This window comes from Electrona antarctica (assembly GCF_951216825.1).
Source record: "Electrona antarctica genome assembly, chromosome: 3".
Classification (NCBI taxonomy): domain Eukaryota; kingdom Metazoa; phylum Chordata; class Actinopteri; order Myctophiformes; family Myctophidae; genus Electrona; species Electrona antarctica.
Window position 1 is genome coordinate 35,992,563 of NC_136808.1, and position 23,118 is coordinate 36,015,680.

The window sequence follows — 23,118 nt, forward strand, 5'->3', positions numbered from 1 at the left end:
TCGATGCACACTTAACACCCGCTGCCTTTGTATCGTGGTAATGCACAGATAAAAAAGAATAATACCTTTTCACTCTTGTAGCTTATTTCTAATCCCTCAATTACCACTGTGGGTTTTCTCACACTACACATCTTGTGTCTTACGCAGTATACACAAAATCCAATATAGGGGCTTTTTGCCAGTCAAGTGTGCTCTTGGAGAAATTAGATTAGTTTTTGAACCCATGACAAATTCCTTAGTTGTACCTGTCAAAAGTGAAGGCTCCCTGTTGGCCCTTATCAAATTCACAGAATTCATTTTCTCTCCAGGTATAGCCGGCGGTACCGGTGGAGGTTATTATTTTGTTTGTTTGTCAGCCTGTGATTTTGTGCCACCAGCGAGTGGCGTCTGCTTTGCATCCCAGCAGCCTGTTGTCTCCTGCCACCTGTCCCTTCATTACCAGGCCACCATATTACTGAGATGGATGGAAACTTTAGATCCCCCGGGAAGGGGACGGAGATCTCGAGTTCTCCTCAAAACATCTCCTTCTTGTGATCGGTCTGCATATCAAGATTTGATCAAGACTTGAAGATATGAATAATGTAATTTGCTGACAGGAGGTATATTCTGCAGCAGGGTTGAGGGAAGACTTAATTCATTTTCATGATTATTATCCTTATACTACGGAGAATATAGTTAATAGGATCAGTATGCTTGGACGCAGTTACAATGCAGGCAAAAACAAAAAGGCCAATTCTAACTGAATTCATATAGTTAAGGCACGATACAGAACAATTCTAAGCGCAAAGAATAAAAGCCAAACAGAGCTCAAACGCTTACTTCGCTAGTCCAGATGACAAGCAGCTGAGTGCCGACAATGCAGGCCAAGGCCTCCTCTGCTCTCCTCTACAGCAGCGAGCTCAGGGCCGGACAGAATACCAGCCTTGTTCCTGAGTCATAGTTTAACGAGTAAAGGTGGCCTGGGGCTCTCTTGGGGCCTCCGTCGCTCCTCATGCATTCTTCATGAGGTACTAACTGAATAAAAGGAGTACACAGATACATAAAGAAGGAAATGAATTTGATCTAAAATGCCAGGGCCCCTGCGCCGTGGCAGGGCTCGAGCACGGCGCTGGAGGGAGGTATTTGCTCAGCTCGGGCCTCATTATATCCGACAGGTTCCTGGGCTCCTTTCGACACGGGCCCCGGCGAAAGTTGCGGAAAGAACAGCGAAAGGTCAGGAAGGTGGGATGAAATGAAATTAGAGGAGAGAGGGAAAAAAAGAGTATGCCGTCAAAGCTGGCGCTTTGGAGTATTGATTTAGCTAATTGAAATCTTGGGGAAAGTAGCAGATGGGTCCCCTCTGGCCTGAGGTGGGGTGCTGGCTGCTTCTGTTAGGATCCCGTCAGTGACGCCATGTCCCTGGGGTCTGCGCGGATGCCTTCCTTTCATTCCCAGGGCTTCTCTCTGCCATATATCTGCTGCCAACCTGCTCTTGCCATCGTGGCCAATGGAACAGTTACAGAAAACGGCGTGCTCATGAGTCGGTGGAACGCATGCAAACAGCTAGCTGGAAACAGCTCCTATGCGCAGTAACTATTTCTGCCTCACTTTTAAAATAGCACTTTCATGCTGGGGAAAAAGCCGTTTGTTGAAGTAAAGTTACCCAACATTTTTTAGAACTGCTGTGGTTGTGAAAATATGAGCACAGCCACTTGAGAAACTATCCTCCTGGTTTTCTACATAATTAACCACTCAAACCTATACTTCATTGACCCCTCCTTTTTCCCTCTACACCAATCTCTTCACCAAGAATAGCCTTGCCTTGTATATCATCGAAAGGCAAAAACAATGAAATGCATACAGTCATGTACTGCTATGTGAAAAATTGGAAAACCTTGTTTATTTGAGCTTTTAGTCAAATTAAGAACATCATTTTGCCTTAAGATAAGATTTTGTTTGTTAGAAAAAGATTGGCATTGTTTTAATAATAACTGATCTTAATATTGAGCTATAATCATGCAGTCTATAAAAGTGACATTTTTTTTATTTTACCTCTTATTTAAGTCATTTTATACCATTTTGGAACCGAAATAGGGAATCGTTATAGGAACCGGAATCGATAAGAAGAACCAGAATCGGTAACAAGCTTTCAGATCAAGATTGTTTTCTGTTTCCTATCAAATAAGAGGGAAAAGATCTGGTCTTGGTCTTGACTCAGTCTTGACTCAGTCTTGACTCAGTCTTGACTCAGTCTTGACTCAGTCTTGACTCAGTCTCGCCTCGCGGCGGTCTTGGTCTTGTCTTGGTCTCGACCCCCCTAGGTCTTGGTCTTGTCTTGGTCTCGACCCCCCTAGGTCTTGGTCTTGTCTTGGTCTCGAACCCCCTAGGTCTTGGTCTTGCCTTGGTCTTGACCCCCCTAGGTCTTGTCTTGGTCTCGACCCCCCTAGGTCTTGGCCTTGTCTTGGTCTTGAACCCCCTAGGTCTTGGTCTTGTCTTGGTCTCGAACCCCCTAGGTCTTGGTCTTGCCTTGGTCTTGACCCCCCTAGGTCTTGTCTTGGTCTCGACCCCCCTAGGTCTTGGTCTTGTCTTGGTCTCGAACCCCCTAGGTCTTGGTCTTGCCTTGGTCTCGACCCCCCTAGGTCTTGGTCTTGCCTTGGTCTCGACCCCCCTAGGTCTTGGTCTTAATTGTCCAGTGTTGTTCAAGTTACTTTTAAAACGTAATTAGTTATAGTTAGTTACTAGTCTGAAAAAGTAACTAATTACTTTACTAGTTACTAAATTATGAAAGTAACTAGTTACTAGTTACTTTACTTTACTTTATAAAAAATTAAGGTTTTAAAATAAGACTGCAGGCCTAAAGTAATTACCCTATGTTACCCTATGTTGACCAATCATCATCATTGTTATGCCCTGTGGAAGCCACTTTCTCTTTCTCATGTGGAATGTGTTTCACTCTGGGAGCGCACCATGCCAGTTTACATGACAGACTCTGCACTGGCAGGAGAAGGAGACGGTTCTTTTTGATTAAATTAAATTAAATTAAATTAACGTGGGTAACTACTAACTCACCCATTGAAAACACAGTAACTATAATGGCGTTACTGAATGGGAAAATGTAAAGAGTTACGTTACAAGTTACAGCAAAAAGTAGTTTTGTTATGTAAAGTAACTTATATTAAGGGCATTAGTTCCAACACTGGTCTTGTCTTGGTCTCGACCCTCCTAGGCTCGCGGCAGTCTTGGTCTCGTCTCGGTCCCTTTCTAGGTCTTCATCTCGCTTTATAGGTGGTCTCGACTACAACACTAATATACACTGTACACTGTACAGCAATCTCTGTGGCATTGTCATTTGCTATAATATAAGACGAAATGTACAAATAAAGATAAACCCTAGCCATCTACACTTGGGCTAACCCATTTAACCATAATGTAAATTCCTTCAATAAATTGGGTATTGGCCGATTATCGGTCCAGACGAATATCGGTTTGATATTCATCTGCATTTTTATTGACATGCTTGGTGATATACTGTATACAGTATGTTTTTAACCCATGACAAATTCCTTACACCAAAGAGAGGTGCATATCGGTTAGAGCAGGGGTGCCCACACTTTTTGACTTGAGAGCTACTTTCAAAATGACCAGCTCGGCAAGATCTACCCACCAAATCAATTATTATACCATTGCTGAAAATAGTTTAAATATGTACCTGAGGGGGCTTCGGAATAGTAGAGTTCGTGTTACATTCTGTACAGTACAGTATAAGACAAATGCACTTGGAATGGGAAATAGAGGGGGAGAAATGTTTTTTTTTTTTTGTATCGTTTTTTTTCCTTTAATATATTTAAATGAAATACTCTTTAGGGGCATGTCATGTGATCTACCTGCACAGCCTTTGTGAGCTACTGGTAGATCGCGATCTACCTTTTGGGCACCCCTGGGTTAGAGGGTCAAGCTGTGGAATGGATTGGATGACGAATTAAAAAATTGTATAGATCAAAAATAGTAGATACATACAGTATAGAACATTGATATGATGTTTTGTTTTGTTTCTTTTGTTTTCTTTGTTTGGTTTTTGTTTTTGTTTTTGTTTTGTTCCTGTTAACTGTTTCATCCTGTCTTTCTTTCTTTTCTTTGTTGTGTTTTTTTTCTTTTTTTTTCTGTTGTTTGCTTTGTTGTATTATTTCACCTACTGTATGAAACCCATTCATATGTTAGAAGGGTAGGCACAATAAGCTAAGGCTTCAGCCTACACCTTTTTGGTCAATGTTTCTTTTGCAAAAACAATGCAGGCAATGTATTAATCTGTTTCCCTTTTTTAATGACCAAAATAAATAAACTGAACTGAATGAACTGAATTGTAATTGCCCCTCTGATGCAGCAACCATTCTGTGAAAGGTACAGATTCAGATTCAACTTAATTGTCACATCACAAGATTAAAGATGTAAAAGACTGGGTGAAATTGTTTTTCGTACACGTTAGACTAGAGAAAGGAATTAAGAGGAGAGGAAACAAGCCAAACTCAATTTGACAGTATACAGCTTATAAATAGCCAATCATCACTATTCTCTGTTTGTGGGAAAGATGCAGGGAAGTTCCAGGCTAAAGTACTTTGTTGAGTGGCAGTAAGAAGTGCATAAAGTTGTATAAGCCTATCAGAGCATTCTGACGCACGCACGCACGCACGCACGCACGCACGCACGCACGCACGCACGCACGCACGCACGCACACACACACTTTAGCAGACCTCAGACGCTCTGCATACATGCTGCTGTTAAATTGTTTCTTTCTTTTTCAAGTAAGGAGAGAATGTTATATAATCCAAATGCAGCCCCCCCCCCCCACCCCCTCTCTCTCTCTCTCTCTCTCTCTCTCTCTCTCTCTCTCTCTCTCTCTTCTCTCTCTCTCTCTCTCTCTCATATACGCACGCATGATATGAGATGAAAGCTAGATGGACTTTGATGCAAGCTAAATACACATTTGGCAGCTAAACAACAGGGTGCACTGTGTTCATTATTTATTTGGGGGAAAACATTTGGGGAGCTATTTAGCAGATTATTTGTATCCAAAATGTCAGTTAATATTATAAGAATTATTGGTAGGCGCTCCCTGCCCTTAATTATTGTACTGCGAATGTACATAGATATTGGCTCCAAATACTGCATGGTTATCTGTCTCCTTGATCACTAATTATCAGTATTCGCCCTGAAACACCACCACTAACAACAACAACAACATATCTGCCCGTGAGCTTGTAGACCTGCAATTTTCAAAATATGTTTTTTATACATTTTGAAAACATGTTGAAAATTAAAGGGACATTCTGCATAGAGTAGTATACAATAGTATCTAAGTATGATACAGTAGTATTTCCACATTGTGGTAGTGGTACTTTTACTTAAATAAAACAAAAGTTAAATGTGAGTACTTCTTCCACCACTGCCCGAGTTAAAGTGTAAATCAGAGAGGTGTGGAGGGGTGAACAGGACAGGTGACAGCCTGCATCCCTGGGGATCACCGCTCTTATATTCACCATCACCTACCAGCACATCTGACAGGCTGCCCTGCAGCTTACACATTTAAGAAAAATACATAATAATGCCTCAGTGTTTTGGAAACTGCCAGACATACAATGAATAAAGATAATTGGACATTCTGCACAAGGTTATAACCTCGGGCTATACGACAAATGCCCGGGTGATAATATCAGTACCACTGTGGCGTCTTCTCAAACTGTGCTGCTACAGTGTGAAGTTTGAGGGAGAGCACCCACTCACTCAGCGCTGCCTGTAACGGCACATGAACCCAGTGGTTCCACAAACTTTCCAAATTTGGAAATTATTAGATAATAATTGACACTGGGTGATAAAATGGGTTGCAAAATCGTGGGATAAATTTATTTTAGGAAAAAAAAATTGATTTCTCGTCAGTCAGGACCCAAACCTGCAACAATACGCTATGAATCACTTAAGCCATGCAGTGAAGGTCTGATCTACAAGCTCACAAAAGTAACAATTTTGGACAGTCTTGCTACAAAACCTCATTATGTTATGAGCATAAACAAGACATCGGAGAGTAAATTTAGATAAGGCTGTATAGACTACTGTGCGTGTTCAAATCATGTACATCATTTTCCACCATTTTCCAAAAGCATACTTTTATTCTTTACACATTTTTGAAGAAAAATGTTACATCAACCCCTTGGTTTCTCATGTCTGACCTGAATGGAAGTAAGGATTCTGATGCAGCTGCCTTCACCCGCTAGCTAGCAGGTTGCCTGGAGAAACAACTGAAGGAAAACATTTCCAGCTACATTGCTGGTACATCAGGGAACATGGTGAAGGCCATAGGGCCAAATACGTTTTTTCTTTCTTTCTTCACTGCAAGTGTTGCTGAAATTGTGTCCCTCCATGTCCGGACTGAGCAAAGTCAAATCAAGCCTCAATCACGGCTCTAGGGCTCTCTATTAGACAAAATCTCTTAAACTCAAAAATAGTTAATCTATACAAGCTCACTCACTTGTTCTCAAACATTTCCATGACAGGGTATTTTGTGCCAGGGAACAAGTGGTTATATTAGAAACTACACGTTTAGAAACGCAACCACGCAACTACCAATACTTTCAAGCAACGTTACAGGTAAACCAACAAACCCTGTCGGTCGCCAGATGGAGCGTTGCAACAGCTTAGGGAAAAGTTACCAGTCTGAAATAGATGAGCGGTAATAGCCTAGATGTGTTTTGTCAATTCTGAATGAACGAAAAGGCAGTCGTAATGTTACACGCTATAGCTACGTATAGTAGCATATGAACCCTGACTATTTTCACGACTTTAAAATGTTTTTTAAAGCAATAATAAAAGGGAACAGTTTTGAACATGCAAGGTTTCCACCCAACAACAACGATATGGGTCAGATGAAAACTTTAGTTACTTTGTAGATTTTGATTATTAATACAAAACCACTTCAGACCTATACTTTGACAATTTGAACCTTTTTGGACCTTCTGCATAAGGAGTAGGCTACTTTAACTGTTGTTTCTTTAAGTACATTTTGATGCCTACATTTTTGTACTTTTAGTACATTTTGACTACTGTCTGTACCTAACTTGTACTTGTAACAGACTATTTCTACAATAGGATATACTTTTACTAAAGTAAAAACTGTGAGTACTTCTTCCATCACTGCCGAACTGTACGGCACATGCCTTTAGGCCTGCTACCCAAAAGAGACCTTTTTTCCCTCACCTTAGGCTATTCACATGCAATGAATACTGTTAGTTGTAGTAGCAGCAGGGGGCGTGCATGGAAACTGATTCATATCCATGTTGTAAAACAAAAGTTTCAGTCCTTTCCTTTCCTTTTTTTCCTTTTCTAACAATGTAATGTAAATCAAAAGCTGCATTTGCGCTGACCCCATCAAGGCTATAAGACGTTGTATGAGGGATGAATCGGCGTTCTGATTATGGAGCCCTTCTCTCCCCGTGTCTTTGCTTTTATGATCTTGCTAATCATATCCCGACTGCCCCCTGGCTGCCTGTGTCCTTCTGTCCTGGTGCTCGCTCCACGCTCTTTCCCAGCATGCATTGCCTGTAATTAAATAGGAGCCTGGTCCTCTTGACAGTATCTGAGGCTGCTGTCTGTGCCTGGCAGACTTCTCATCCTCTCTTTGTCTGACTACCTCTCTCTCTGTTTATCCCCTCTCTCTCTCTCTCTCTCTCTCTCTCTCTCTCCCCCCACATGCAAATACACAACCTCCGACATTCTGCCACACGTCCTCCCTCTCTGTCTCTGACACACACACACGCACCCACGCACGCATGCACAGACGCACGCACACACACACACACACACACACACACACACACACACACACACACACACACACACACACACACACACACACACACACACACACACACACACACACACACACACACACACACACACACACACTCTCTTTCTCTCTCTCTCTCTTTGCTCCGCCTTGGCTGGACATCACACAAGGAACCAACTCTGGTCTCTGTCTCTCAAATGATTTAATTGGATGCAAAGTCAGGAGCGCAGACATCAATACAGAACTATATCTGCCATAAGGCAGCACCATTAGTCAATACTTCGCCCTCCACATGCCGAAGGCTTTTGTCAGACCTAATTACCCGCTGTTGTATTCAGTGAAGCTTCACCAGCCGGGGACCGGGCCTCCTGTGGGATCTGGTTAGGATCACAGTTCACTCACAGTGTATACAGTGGGAGCCGGAGAGTTCACAGAAGCAAATATCATGCACTATTCCCGTCCATTTAAGCCCTGACAGCTAAATGACTTTGGTCGTTAAAAGAACATATTTGGTTCCGCCAGCTGGTTGCATATAGGTTTTGGTTGAAATTAGGGATTGTTGTTGTTGTTGTTGTTGCAGGAGTGTTGTGTATGTTTAGTAATATTCAGTGGAAAGACAAAAATACATATTAACACACACACACACACACACACACACACACACACACACACACACACACACACACACACACACACACACACACACACACACACACACACACACACACACAAAAAAATGAACATTTTGGGAGTTAGGTGGTTTGTTTTAAAAATTAGTTGGAGGCCCACTTGCAATATCCTCCCGGCCCACAGGCTGAGAACCACTGCTGTAGTCACACTGCACATTGCTTTGAGTGACCACTGACTTCTGGTAGGCAGAGCAAGCAATATTTACTAAAAAGAAATCACACCCATGTGAAGTGAGGGGTGTGTTTACACAAACACTCAAAACTGGCCATTCATTATCAATGGCATCCAATGTTTGTGTTTACACCCACCCTCAAAGCTGGACATAGGAGGGGCTAGCGCCCCTCAAAACAATAAATAAACTACGTGATCAGAGTGCTGTCGCGACCTGATGTTATAGGCCACCGCGTCCCTTTAACTTCAAACTACGGCAAGTTTCACAATAGCGAATACAAGGAGTGATAATGGTCTGACAGCACAGATGTCAGACTATTTAGGACAGCACAATATTTGCCTTTTAGTCATTCAAAAAAAGTTATTGTTTTTTTAATGTAACCTTGTTTTGACAGTGATTGATTACGTTGTTGGAACCGAAAGGGAATAAACATGCAGTATATTTTAACAAGTTCCTTTCTGTCATAGCCTAATCTGTGACATATTGCTTATGTCTGTGATGTGTAGGTACATTAAATGGCTTTTCGTGTCGCCTTCAAAACAACAACGCCAAGCAGCAAGTTCCTAGTGTTATTCATTGTACAAATATATAAATATAACAATGTTCAGCCTGACAGTGTACCTGTGTCAGATTAGCTATACCAGAGACATTATTATTGCCTAGTCTCACCTGGCCAGGTCATCATATATATCTGCCTACCAATACATATAACTGCATTGCGAAACCAATGCAATTATTATCCCATATTGGGACGGTTACAGTATATGATTTGTTAATAAAACAGTAGCCGTATAGGTTTGACAGCATATGGTTTATCTGCTATTCTAGCCCCAACGTTGAGTTTATATTTCAGTTTCAGTTGGTACAGATCTCCAATTGTCTGGCTAAGGGACACTTACATATTAACTGTTCAGAAAGGAAGCTAATAGCTATAATACCAGTAAGACCCCTGAAACAACAGAGCTTCTTAATACGGCACAGCTGAGAAGCAGGAGTTAAACTATTAATCTGGTGTCAGTGAGGTCAGATGTAGAGTTACTGGCCGACTCCAGGGTTTGATGGGAGCTTGGAGATCGTCTTGGAGATCGGCTGTGGCGGTGCTATAGTTCTCTGAGTCCGAGACGCGTTGTGCCTAGAAACGCGTTGTGCCTGACAGACGGTGACAGAGAGGAGACAGGAGAGAGAAAGTGTGGTGTTGGCGTTGACTGTTGAGTGACTTGTTGTGCACTTACATGCACAACACAGACACAGACAGACAGTGGATTACCTCTTGTTCCAACTCAGAGTCCTAAATGTAGGAAGCAACTTCCTTCCAACTAGGCTACAACACATTAAGACAACTCGAGTCGTTAAGCAAGCCTCGTCTGAAAGTTTAACAAAGTATGCTGAGCAACAGAGTAGTGTAACTTTTTAAGTCAGATGATACACAAATCCACATTCCCATTACAGCAAATAAATCTTCCAACCTTCTCAATCTGGAAAGCTGCTTAACAGAGGTCAAATCCTGTTTGTGCAGAAGCTTCTTGCTCCTGAATTGCAACAAAACAAAGACCCTTTCAAGTCGGCCCAGCAAAAACACAGACACCAGTTCCACAACATCAACATAAACCTTGACGGCTGCTTAATTTCACAAAAAAACAACCGTTTGGAATTTAGCTATAGTCTTTGATTCCTCCTCATCATTCGTACAACAAATGACAATAGAGCTCTTCACGGGCCCCCCGATTCCGAAAATACCCGACCTGGACCCAAGACCTGTACGGGTCAGATCCGTGATAAATTTCATAATTTTCACTCAGAGCCGGGTCAGAATCAACCGTCTATCACGTGGAACTCAGGTCTGACTATCATTATTTGTAATACCCGAGTGGATCCGAGAAGACCCGTACTACTGTGTGACCATGTGTGCAGGCACTACGTGCTGCACTGGTGAAAGAGAAACGCAATGAAGTGCTGTGTGCAATGTTTAAGGCTGGTTTAGGATCAGCGCAACAAAAAATAGTTGAGCTATGCAATGCATGCGTATAGCGTACCATACTGCACGGCAAGCCAGCTGCCACTGCCTGCCAGGCTGATTTGAATGTAAAACACCGGTTTACAATCGTGGATTTCGCCTCGGGTCTTTAAAATCTCGTAAATAATCGGATCTCGGAACTAATAGAGTCCATACTGTAATTAAAGAAATTAAGTCGGAATGGCTCAGAATCAGACGAAATTGTCATGGTCCACTCTTGCTCGTGACGTCATTTGAAAGAAATGGGTCGGAATCGGATCAAATTTCAAAGTTCCATTTGGGGTTCAGGACAATTTCGTTTGAACATTATAAAAACAACAGCAGCAAACAAGCTGCAGCAGCTGCAACTATACAGACAGTAATATAACTTATAAGAGAGCTCAGCTAGCCTACATATTGAAATATTAAAATACTATAAGCAGATTAAAAAACAATTACAAACAGTTAGACAAGTGTGATCATGGATTTGAACTGTGCAAACGAAACTATGGCATTGAAACGAGCTTTAAAATGTGTTGAAGGACATTCCAGTCTGGGGCATTAAAAAATAAAGAAGATTTGCCAAACACAATGTTCGCCCAGGGATTCTAAGTAAAAGTAAGTCATTAGGATCTTTATCTGCAGCTCTCATTTTTGCAAGACAACATGATCTAAGAAATATACACAAAGGATCTTTCCCAATGAGGGTTTAAAAAAATAAATATTGCTGTCTGCTCGCGGTAGAATCTACACATTAGATCAGTTTAGATAGATTATAGTCTCATATACTGTATCGTATACCTACCAAACGGAAACCAGCCAATCAGAATCAAGTAATGTTTTTTTGTGTTTTATGTTGTAATGATACCTACGGTTGTGCACACTGACAGGAACACTAGCTCCACAACCCTGTTGCTAAAACCTAAAGGGGAACTGGATGTGTTTCATGTAAGAAGACGCAAGGACATTTTAAAATGTACTGTAGGCTTAAAACTCCCTGCACTGTAACAGCTCCCCCTAGTTTATGATTTATTTGTCTTTGTTTCTGTGATTATCTTTTTTTTGGTCTACTCATATTGTGTATTATTTTTGCATAATTTGTGTATTTTTTGCTTAGTGTATAGGCCTATCTTTAGCTTTTTTCCTGTATAATTTTCTTAGGGTGTATTTTCCTTGCATACTGTAGGCTACCCCATGGGGGTGATGCTGCAGTGTAAACAAATAAAAAACTGCACTAAAACTGAAACCATATCTCTAAGTTAACTATATCTAAGTTGTTGTTTCCTCTAGTGTGTTCTGTATGTTACAACGTATAGTTATTAGCGGAAGCCTGACTTATACGTTGCTGTGCAATAGTGCCGCGCATCGACAAAGGGCAATGTATAAGCTCACATGCTTTTAGATCGGCTATTTCTGGCACGACAACATCCTATGACAGAGCATACAGTATACATTGGGCTTAAGGCTACCAAAGCAGACTTGTGTTGTATTAGACCTGTGTTGATTCAATTTGGTAGCGCTCACAAAGTGATTTGGCTAGCAAACACTGGCTCATCAGCTGAATTAGCTGGTGCGAGTTGCCAAGACGTGCTGAGAGAAAGCTGCAAACTATGCTCTAACGCAGTGGTTCTCAAACTTTTTAAATTTCAAGGACCCCCATGACTTTTAAGAGTAGGACAATTGGAACCTTAATGGAGGGACAGGTACATTTGGTTCCATTTATATAGGCTACTCAGAGTTACCTGTATTTGGAACCCTGAGGGTTCTCTCTCTCTCTCTCTCTCTCTCTCTCTCTCTCTCTCTTGGAACCACTGGTCTATAACTTAGTATGAAAAGTTAGGACAAACCAAGAAAGTATTTACTGTGAAACAACACATTCGTTGTTTATTTTGACCATAGCGATGTGGTCATGGTACTCTTGAAAGTTGCAGAGAGACTGACTCGCCTGTTAAAAGTTAGGACAAATCCAAATTACTTTTCAGAGAAAAATCGAAATGGGCATTACAGAAATTGTGTTCAGTGTCATGTGCTGTCAACTTACTGCAGCAGATTATTTTTGTGTGTGTTGTTGTTTTAAATTCTTTATTTAGGAATACCCCATTGAGATATAGTATCTCGTTTTCGAGGGGGTCCTAACTGTACAATCAATACAAAACACTTAACAAAGGAATAAAAAGACAACTAACACAAAACAAACACAAAACAATACAACACAAAAACAGGGTATTGCAATAGGCAAGCACAATAGCAAAGAGATGGACCATTTGTTCCGTCAAATATCACTGTCATTTCCATAGGTCAGCATTAGACCTATGGAATTTAAAGATTAATTAAAAAAGAATATAACAGTATATATATAAAAAACATGTGTGTGTGTGTGTGTGTGTGTGTGTGTGTGTGTGTGTGTGTGTGTGTGTGTGTGTGTGTGTGTGCGCGTGCGTGCGTGCGTGCGTGCGTGCGTGCGTGCGTGCGTGCGTGCGTGCGTTGAAGACTACAGTACTTGACCGGGGACAGCAGGTCAAATGGTTATATGATAAGTTATGGTATGGGGATATGGAATGAATGAAAAACAATGAAATATAAAATGTTTTTTTGTGTGTGTGTGGCAGCACGGAGGTGAAGCGCCGGTAAACACCGTTGTTTTTATAACATATTATCAACCACACCCGTTATATACCACCATTAATGTCGTAGTTGAAGCATTGAGATGCATTTACAACTTCTGTGGACTACTATCACGACAATCAAGCTTGTATACAAGGAGGCACTACTCAAACACAGTCACAGATCTTGAATGGCTGTTATGGGTACAAAGGGATGTACATAAACATATAGCCCATCATGACAGAATAGTGGAACTCATTGCAAAGGACATATTAACATATCACGCATCCTCTGTGAGAATGTACAAATATTCCTGTGTAATTCCATTCCATGTTTCATCTCTGATATAGGTGCAGACTATTTGTTTATCTGGTAGCCAGGTCTGTTGGAGGGTTTCAACAACTTGGAATGCCCAAAAAGGAGGCAAAAATGCTGTCAAAGTACTGTGCTGTCTCTGCCAATTGGTAACCGCCACATATGATGAAGACGCTGTTACTTATACCCATAGAGTATACGAATATGAAGACATATGCCATGATTTTGTGAATGTAACCTCAACTGTACCTTTAATATGTATGTGTCCTTGTATGCTCTCCTTGATGTGGACATGAATAAATAGTTAAAATGTGTTACTATACTTGTGAGGGCCAAATGTCTCCACAAGTGTATATAGTACGATTTTAGAAATACATTGTGAGGACGATCATGGTCCACACAAGAGAAACGTGTTTTTTTTTCTAATTCGGAGTTAGACTTCCCATACAAGATTCAGGTTGGGGTTAGAGATAGGATTAGGCATTTGATCTATAAACACCAATGTCGAGCCTGAAAAAGAGGATGTCCTCACAAGTAGCCTACATAGAATTTGTCTGTCTGCGTGCATGCGTGCGTGCGTGCGTGCGTGCGTGCGTGCGTGTGTGCGTGCGTGCGTGCGCGCGCACGCACGCGCGTGTGTGTCTCTGGGCATGTGTTATTGTGCATGTAGACTTACTGTAGTAAGCACACACACACACACACACACACACAGTCCCCGTAGAGTTCATTAACTAAGGTGTTTCATGCGGTAACGTCATCTGTGCCGCAGGGCGCCTCGTCCAGCCTGGTTGTGAAGTTCGCCGACACGGACAAGGAGAGAACCCTGCGCCGCATGCACCAGATGGCGGGCCAGCTCGGCATCTTCAGCCCCATGACCATACAGTTTGGGGCCTACGGCGCCTACTCGCACGCTGTAAGTCTCAGCTCGACGAACGAGGAGACGGTGAGCTTTACGAAAAAAACACTATATATTGCTTGTGATTGATATGCTTCTGCATTTCTTTTTTTTTCTTTTTGAAGACGTCAGGATGTGTTATGTCAGAGAAACAGAGAGGGGGGGACATTGCGGTAACACTAAAGGTCAGGTGTATAATGCATTGTAATGCATTGTAATCACATTTATAATTCATTATAAAAAATAATGCACTTGTAAGGCTTAAACACACTCATTATAAATGTTTATAATTATACATGACAACTTATAATAAGGGTTATGAGGCACTATAAGTGTTCTAGCATGGTTTCACACTGGTGTAGCGCATTGAAAACGACCAATCTACAAGCTCACAGCACAGAGATCTGCGATTTTTGGTGCGGCACACGATGCACAACCAAGTAGTACATTTTTACACTGTCAGAGTTAAATTAAGAGTGACAATGTTTACTGTTTGTAGTGCTTCAGGGTGCATATCGTCACAATGTTTAATCGACAAATCTGTATAATTGTCTGATTGCTTCGTACAATCATTCAGAGATGTAACTTTAGAATGCCCAGTGGCTATTGGCCTGCACGGAGGAAGCATTAAAATGTGCTCATAACAATTAAAAATGCAAATTATAATAATTCATTCATCATGGGGGGGAATAAAAAAGACTAATCAACAAACACTGTCTTGTTAGTTTAAGATCACACCGTTCGTTTCATTGATTATTTGACTATGAGGGGCCAGCCCTACGTATATAGTTTCAGCTACCCATCCAGCCCAGCAACTGTTGTAGGCACGTGACCACACCCCCAGAAAGCCCATCCTCGCTGGGGTATACATGATGCCATCATGGTGCAGGTGTACAGGTGTAGAGTGGGCTCACCAAAGATGCTGCACTGGTGTCTTGCCTTTCTCTTTTTGGTTAACCTTTATTTATCTAGGGCAGCTTTGCTGAGCAGTGAGCAGTGAGCACACATGCTCTTTTTTCGGCATCACCCCTGTTTCACATTCACACCATGGTGGAAATGCATTCACACCTGGGGACGCTGCCCAGTAGAAAGCCACGTACCACCACTTTTGGCCACTTGAGCAGCTATTGACCTTATGCACACCGCAGCCATGTTGCCAGCAAGGTGGCAACTAGGTGCAATTTCCCTTTGACAGCCCCTACATCCAAACAGAAAACAACGTCAAACTCACCAACATTGCAGCAGTATGAAAAGCTTGAATTATCCTCTTTCTATCTGCAAAGTGTTTGTTTCATAAAAATCCACTGTAGACATGTTATGAGCTACTTCCTGTCAAGAAATTCTGTGCAGGTGATTTTTTTTCTCCTAATTGTTGGAGTTTGGAAGTGCTCGATGAATATCACTCAACAGCCCATGCAGGAGGCAGCAGGAGGTTGCTTTACTGATAACGAGCACTCTGACACTTAGAAAAATAATCACCTGCAAGGAATTTCTTGACAGGAAGTAGCTCATAACATGTCTACGGTGGATTTTTATGAAAGAAACACTTTGCAGATAGACATAGGATAATTCACGCTTTTCGCACAGCTGCAATGTTGGTGAGTTTGACGTTGACTTTTCTGTTTGGATGAATGGGCTGTCAATGGGAAATTGCACCTAGTTTCCACCTTGCTGGCAACATGGCTGCGGTGTGCATAAGGTCAATAGGTTGGAAGTTAAGGATCCTGGAGGTGCTCAAGGGCACCTCGGTTCGGTTCCAAAGCCAAGCGGAGGAAAGAAAGGCTCGCTCTGTCGTGCTCCGCGGATGTTCTTCGCCGACTGCACAGTCTCCCAGTCGCACAGCCGCCGCTTCTCCGACGTCTCGGCTGCTGCTGCTGCCGCCCCACTTTTTTTTTCTTTCTCTTTTTTTATGCTGCGGAGAAGCTGCGAGTCGCTGCTGCCACCTCTCTCACCCCGTCTCCGTATAGCGTACCGTATATCCCCCCCTCACCACCCATAAAGCCCCTAGATATTCACATGTGAAAGTCACAACTCCAGTTATGAGTCTGTGAGAGTTTGCACTCACACAGAAACTAACAGCTCACCCTGACAGGTGAGAAGCGCCCACTCACGCACAATCTCTCTCTGTCTCTCTCTCTCTCTCTCTCTCTCTCTCTCTCTCTCTCTCTCTCTCTCTCTCTCTCTCTCTCACTCCCCTCGTTCTGTCAGTATCGCCGAGTCGCTTTCCCCCCCTCTCTCTCTCTCTCCTCTCCCGCTGTCAGGTGTGCGTGCGTGCATACATACTGAATGTGTAAGACGTGTGCACAGCCGCACACACACACATACTGTACACATAATGCACGGGACGGGCAAAAGATGCACACGCACAAAAATCCTATAAAAAGGACACATAATAGTACACGCACACAGATACGCATAAATAAGCTGTGTAAAGTGGCCGTCTCTCTAGACTCATGTCATTATATAGCCTTTATCTGTTGGTGGTAATGAGTGCCGAGGCCAGAGCACACTTACTGTTCTGGGAAGCTATAGAGCTGCAGGGCAGCACAGGGCCATTCTATTCAAGAACAAGGCCGGGGCCAAGCAAACAGAGATGTGGAAGTAAACACGCTCTGCTCCTGCGGCTATTTCACCCTCTCTCTCTCTCTCTCTCTCTCTCTCTCTCTCTCCCTCCCTCCTTCCGTCACTCGTTCTCCACCATCTCTCACCTCTCTCCCTTCACCCCCCCTGTCCCCATTGCTCCTTCTATCCATATATTTATCCTTACTTCCTTTCACCTCACGACCCCCCCCCCCCCCCTCCTTTTCTCTCTCTCTCTCTCTCTCTCTCTCCCCACTGCTCTGTAATCCTACAGCAGATGATGCAACAGCAAGCAGCCCTGATGGCTGCCACACAGGGCTCCTACCTGAACCCCATGGCAGCCATCGCCGCCGCACAAATGCAGCAAATGGCAGCTTTCAATGTCAACGGTCTGGTGGCTACCCCCATGACACCGTCCTCAGGTATGGAACACACGCACGCACGCACACACACACATGTGCACCGACAGACCCACACACGGTGCACGTAGACTACACAAACACTCACAGGCAAATTGTTTTGCTCATGTGTGCAACATGTTCACATGTTGCACGCACGCACGCACGCACGCACGCACGCACGCACGCACGCACGCACGCACGCACGCACTCACGCACGCACGCACGCACGCACGCACGCACGCACGCACGCACGCACGCCACGCCACGCCACGCGTGCGCACACGCACACGCACACACACACACACACACACACACACACAGGAGATGGTCATGACATTCCATCTCTCCCTGCTATACCCTAGAACATTTCATTAGCAAGAATTATACGTTATAAGCGTTGATAATATATTCATTCAAGGCCTTTTTTTGCTTTCGCCCTTGTTACATCTTTGAAGAGCGAGCGGCGGCTCCGTAGTGTTTCTGAGCTACAGCTGACATTGTGCCGGTGCACTGAAAGGGAGGGGAAGGCTTGTAGTGGGGCAGAGCATGATGGGAGATGATGTACAACGTCCCTTGACACTCATTGGCAGCCACGGTATAGTCGTCGTCCCCCCGTCCCCCCCCCACACACACACACACACACTTTCTCATTTTCTCTCTCTCTCGCTCTGTCTGTCTCTCTCTCTCATTCTCTTTCATTCTCCCGCGCTCGCTCGGGGGACACACTACTGTGTGTTTTTTCCGGGAGCTGAGCCAATCTGATGTCTTTGGAATGCAAGAGTCCTTGGCTTATAAGAGCAAAGATTTGCTTGAGATAATCCCGGACCCGAGCCTGACCTGTCTTCCCCCGGCCCCCCTCTTGTCACCGGGAAGCTTTACCGGCTCGACACTAAGTAGGCAGGTCGCCTGAAGGCAGGGGCACACCGGCAACATATTAAGTAAAGTGGCTTTGCCCGGCGTACACACGGCATTTGTAATCCACAAAGCCTACGCAAGCCCAGGTAATGCCTATCAAACGTAATCCTACATGACTTAAATGCCCTTCACCGGGATTAGAAAAATAATAATAAGCCATTGGTTACAAAAGGGCAGTGGCAAGGTGACAGGCGGTCCAGAAAATATTACCCACATTAAAAGAAAAGTTCACTGCCGCGTGCAGATATAGGAAAGAAGTGGTGGTAGAACAGTCCCCCCCCCTCCCAACCCAACCACCCACACACCCCCGCCACTCCAATTAAATGGCTGTCCAATTAGGTCACATGACAGTTGTCCCTATAATGAAACTGTCATATTTTCTTTTTTCTCCTTTGCAGGCACCAGCACGCCCCCGGGCATCGGTGCCACAACGGTGCCCAGCTTAGCCGCCCCCCTCGGGGTCAACGGGTTCAGTGCCCTGCCTCCTCAGAGCAACGGTCCCACCTCTGAATCCATCTACACCAACGGGATTCATCCTTACCCAGGTGAGACAATTAAGCAAGCCTCGCTTCCACTTGATGCAATTAACGGCTGCAACAGGTAAGCGGCTAATACTAACCGTTACATTATTTGTTTGTTATACCAGTAATTTTCTGATGCAAAGGTAGGCTACTTTTTTGTAACTTTAAAAAAAAAGAAGATGCCTGGATGCATTTGCCACGTTACAAAGGTAATACTGCTTTATTGCTGGCAATGGTGCTGCCTTTACGAAGGGAAAAATAAACAACCTTATGTTATCAATAAAAATCAATACAAAATAAGCTAAATTTAAATATTGGAATGGTTGTTTTTGTTTATGTTGATTGTGAGCTTTCTGCTTTGTCTGTCTTTCCTGTTCCTTTGGTTACTCATAGCACAACAGTCATGTTGGAAATAAGTTACTGTACTTACCAATAATATGAACGATTCCATTTGTTCCATTGTAGCACAGCGGTTCTCAAAGCTTTTTATTTCAAAACGTGTCAGATGTAATATGTAAAGTCTGTTGCGCCCACAATCACTCTGGGTGATTACAGTATAGCAGCGTCTCACTGTTCACAAGGAGAGTGCACTCTCCTTTTTTATCTCACACGCTCTTGACACCGCCATCATCTCTCGGTTGAATTGCGGCATTTAAGTTTCGGAGGGTCAATCAAAAGAAAAAAAATGTCTTTGGCAGATTTTTCAGAGCAGACGGTCCATCTGTTTTTCATGATGAATCCATCAGTCCATCCATCAGTCCATTACTGTTAATTTGATGAGTTCTCTTCGACTCCTTAATGTTGTCTGGGACTGATTCTCTCTCTCTCTCTTCTCTCTCTCTCTCTCTCTCTCGCACGCACGCACGCACGCACGCACGCACGCACGCACGCACGCACGCACGCACGCACGCACGCACAGTCAAGCACACACGTCAGCCTATTTTTGGTCCATGACACCATCTCATGACTAAGTATGAATAAAGTCTAATAAGTCCAACCCAGACTTCTGAACCTAACCTCTAAATCAGCAGCCCCCAAGTCAGAGGTCTGGAGGTCCTCCCCACTGTCCCCAGAAACCCTTTAACAGAGTAGATGTACTACCCTGTATTCTGGTGCATTTGGGGAGTCTTTCAGGCTTTTACTAGCATAGGACAATTATATAATAATTATATGTGGGACTGGAGTTTTTCCAGTCATAATAAACACAAAGCGACAGTAAACGTGTAACATTCCCACTCTCTCTCTCTCGTGTGTGCGTGCGTGCGTGCGTGCGTGCGTGCGTGCGTGCGTGCGTGCGTGCCAGAAACAAAGTGCCATGTGAAGTGAGAGAGACCATTACTCTTGTGATTTCTACTTCTAGGAAAGTGTCTATTGCTCAAGTTCTATAGGTTATTTGTGGGAACATTTGGGCTTCACATTGTAATACAAGTGTACACACACACACACACACACACACACACACACACACACACACACACACACACACACACACACACACACACACACACACACACACACACACACACACACACACACACACACACACACACACACACACACACACACACACAAACAAACAAACAAACACACACACACACACACAAACACGTACAATTGCAGGCATTATGCAAGGCGGCTGCAATGGTAATGAACTACAAAGTGGTTTGTTTGGCATGTGGTTAATATTTGATGCAAACATCTGGGACGAACAGGCATTTTGAAAAACTGTACGATATGACAACCCAAATCTCTCTCTCCCTCCCCCACGCCATTCATTGTAGGCAGCCTCTCGTCCTGTCACGCTCGCTCTCAGGCGCTTTCACTTCCTCTTTGCTCCCTCCCTGCATTTTGCACTCGCACACATTTCTCATTTCTTTCTCGGTCCCACCTCTCTTTCTCTCTGTACCTCTTGATCTTTGTCCTTTCTCTCCATTCTCTCTCTTTGCCTTTTTCCCCCCCTCTCTTTTTTCCTTGCGGTCTCTCCCTTTTCTCTCTCTTTCCCGCACACTCCGTCGAATCACATCTCCGTTCTCATTCGTTCTCTGCCCTTTCTCATGTGTCCTTTGCTCTCTCCATTTCTCCCCTTTTCTCTCTTATTATCCTCCCCCCATCTCTCTCTCTCTCTCTCTCTCTCTCTCTCTCTGCAGCACAGAGCCCGACAGTGAATGACCCTCTCCAGCAGGCGTATGCGGGCGTGCAACACTACGCAGGTGATCTGTCATTCCTCAGTCATCCCCCTCTTTGGTTTCACACACGCACTGACGCACACAAGCACACACACACATCTGTATTCACTAAATACACAAGAAGGTGAGGAGGCCAACATCCATGCACCACGGCCTTCATGCATCAGGTGTTATCTCAAAGTGGGGTCCCGGAGGCCTCAAAGCATCAAAATCAGTTCAACTGCTTTAAAAATGTGGGAAATAAATAAAACACAAATCTTTGTATTGGGGTCCCTCCCTGGCATAAAATAGTAAAATACATCGTCTACGAGACGAGAAAAAGTTTGAGAGCCACTGCCACACATGATAGACTTTATACGAGGCGCACCGTTTTCTCCTTGACTTCTGCCTACTTCGTACGTTGTGCGGTATACGACCGTTTCAGTTATGTTCGATAAGCGGCGTGGCCGTACTATATATACTGTATATAAGCTTGCATAAATCCGGCGCTCAGGTCTCACTCTATGCTGATCTATTATAGCGGTCTCTCCTTCTCTCTCTCTCTCTCTCTCTTACTCTCTGTATCTTTGAGTCGGCTGTATAGTTAAACAACGCTATGTATGGCTCTTTTTCCCTGTTTCTGTGTCATGCTCTTTGTGGTGCTGGTGATCCACCAGGCAAGCGAGCGTGGGCTCTGAGCCATAATGCAATTTATTTATGCGATGTCTGGAGGGATGGGAACAATGGAATAATGATTTGAGTTTTGTTGTGTCAAATATGAAAATGGAGACGTGCAAATAAAAAAAGAAAAAAAAATCCACTCTTCTTCCTTTCTCTTGCCTCTCTCTGTCACTCTCTCTCTCTGTCTATCTCTGTCTCCCCCCCTCTCTCTCTCTCTCTCTCTCTCTCTCTCTCTGTCTCTCCCTTTGTAACAGCAGCCTACCCAGCCGCATATGCGCCAATCAGCCAAGCGTTCCCACAGCAACCGACCATCATTCCCCAGCAACAGCGCGAAGGTAAGAAAAGAGTAAAGCGAGAGAGAAAGCGAGCGCGCCCACCCAAGATAAAAGGTGATAATTGCCATGTTCCATTCTAATGTAGCTCTGCTGCTTTGAATTAGCGAGGGAGAGAGGGGAAGCTGGCTGGGGGGGGGGGGGGGGGGGGAGGTTGGGGGGGGGGTATTGAGTGCGGAAAAAGCCCATTTAAAGAGACGAACATTAGCGACAAGATGGAAAGTTACTCTGTCATTATTCAAAAACTGCACTAATTCAAACTTGCGGCATTCGACTGCTTAATCAGTCCATTACAATGTGTTTAAGTGGTTATAAATATTCATTAGATTAATTAGCTGCATGCATAATCATTTATTACGATTCCTGGGTTTTTTAGTGTTCTTATGCCAAAGCACTAAGACGTAATAAAGCATAGGATATATACCGCAATGGTAAATCACTCCTCTTGACACCATTTGTCACTCACTATTATTCATTCTCACGGTGTATGACTGTGTGAAGAGACAGACAGCCTTCTGTGGTATGAATATTCAGAGAGGCAACCTGGAGATGAAGTGGTGTCGGCTGTGTGCGTGCGTGCGTGCGTGCGTGCGTGCGTGCGTGCGTGCGTGCGTGCGTGCGTGCGTGCGTGCGTGCGTGCGTGCGTGCGTGCGTGTGTGTCAGTGTCAGGTTAGGTTAGGTTAGGTTGTGTTGGTGTTCCTTCATACTGAAAGTGCAAGTGAGGGTCACAGCAGCAGAGTGATGGCTTATTTTCAAGGGGGGAAAAACGCTGTACGACTCACTATAGATTAGTCTTAATAATGAAAGGAAATGGACTGCATGCGTACAGTATGTTGATGAGTCGCATCGTGTTGATAGTCATGATAGTGATAGTCATGATAGTGATAGTCATGATAGTGATAGTCATGATAGTGATATTCATGATGGTGATAGTCATGATAGTGATAGTCATGATAGTGATAGTCATGATGGTGATAGTCATGATAGTGATAGTCATGATAGTGATAGTCATGATAGTGATAGTCATGATAGTGATAGTC

At 43.7% G+C, this 23,118-nt stretch overlaps 1 protein-coding gene across 1 annotated transcript in view; it reads left to right on the forward strand.

The window, feature by feature from the left end:
• The window catches only part of LOC306919764 (CUGBP Elav-like family member 4), a gene marked incomplete at both ends in the record, with an annotated part of 217,083 nt that overhangs the window by 187,256 nt on the left and 6,709 nt on the right, over positions 1-23,118 (forward strand). Inside the window, 5 exons of the mRNA XM_079496315.1 lie at positions 14,358-14,531; positions 17,338-17,485; positions 18,778-18,924; positions 21,048-21,110; positions 22,001-22,081. Coding sequence (XP_079352441.1) covers positions 14,358-14,531; positions 17,338-17,485; positions 18,778-18,924; positions 21,048-21,110; positions 22,001-22,081 — 613 coding nt within the window. The remainder of the gene's footprint in view (positions 1-14,357; positions 14,532-17,337; positions 17,486-18,777; positions 18,925-21,047; positions 21,111-22,000; positions 22,082-23,118) is intronic.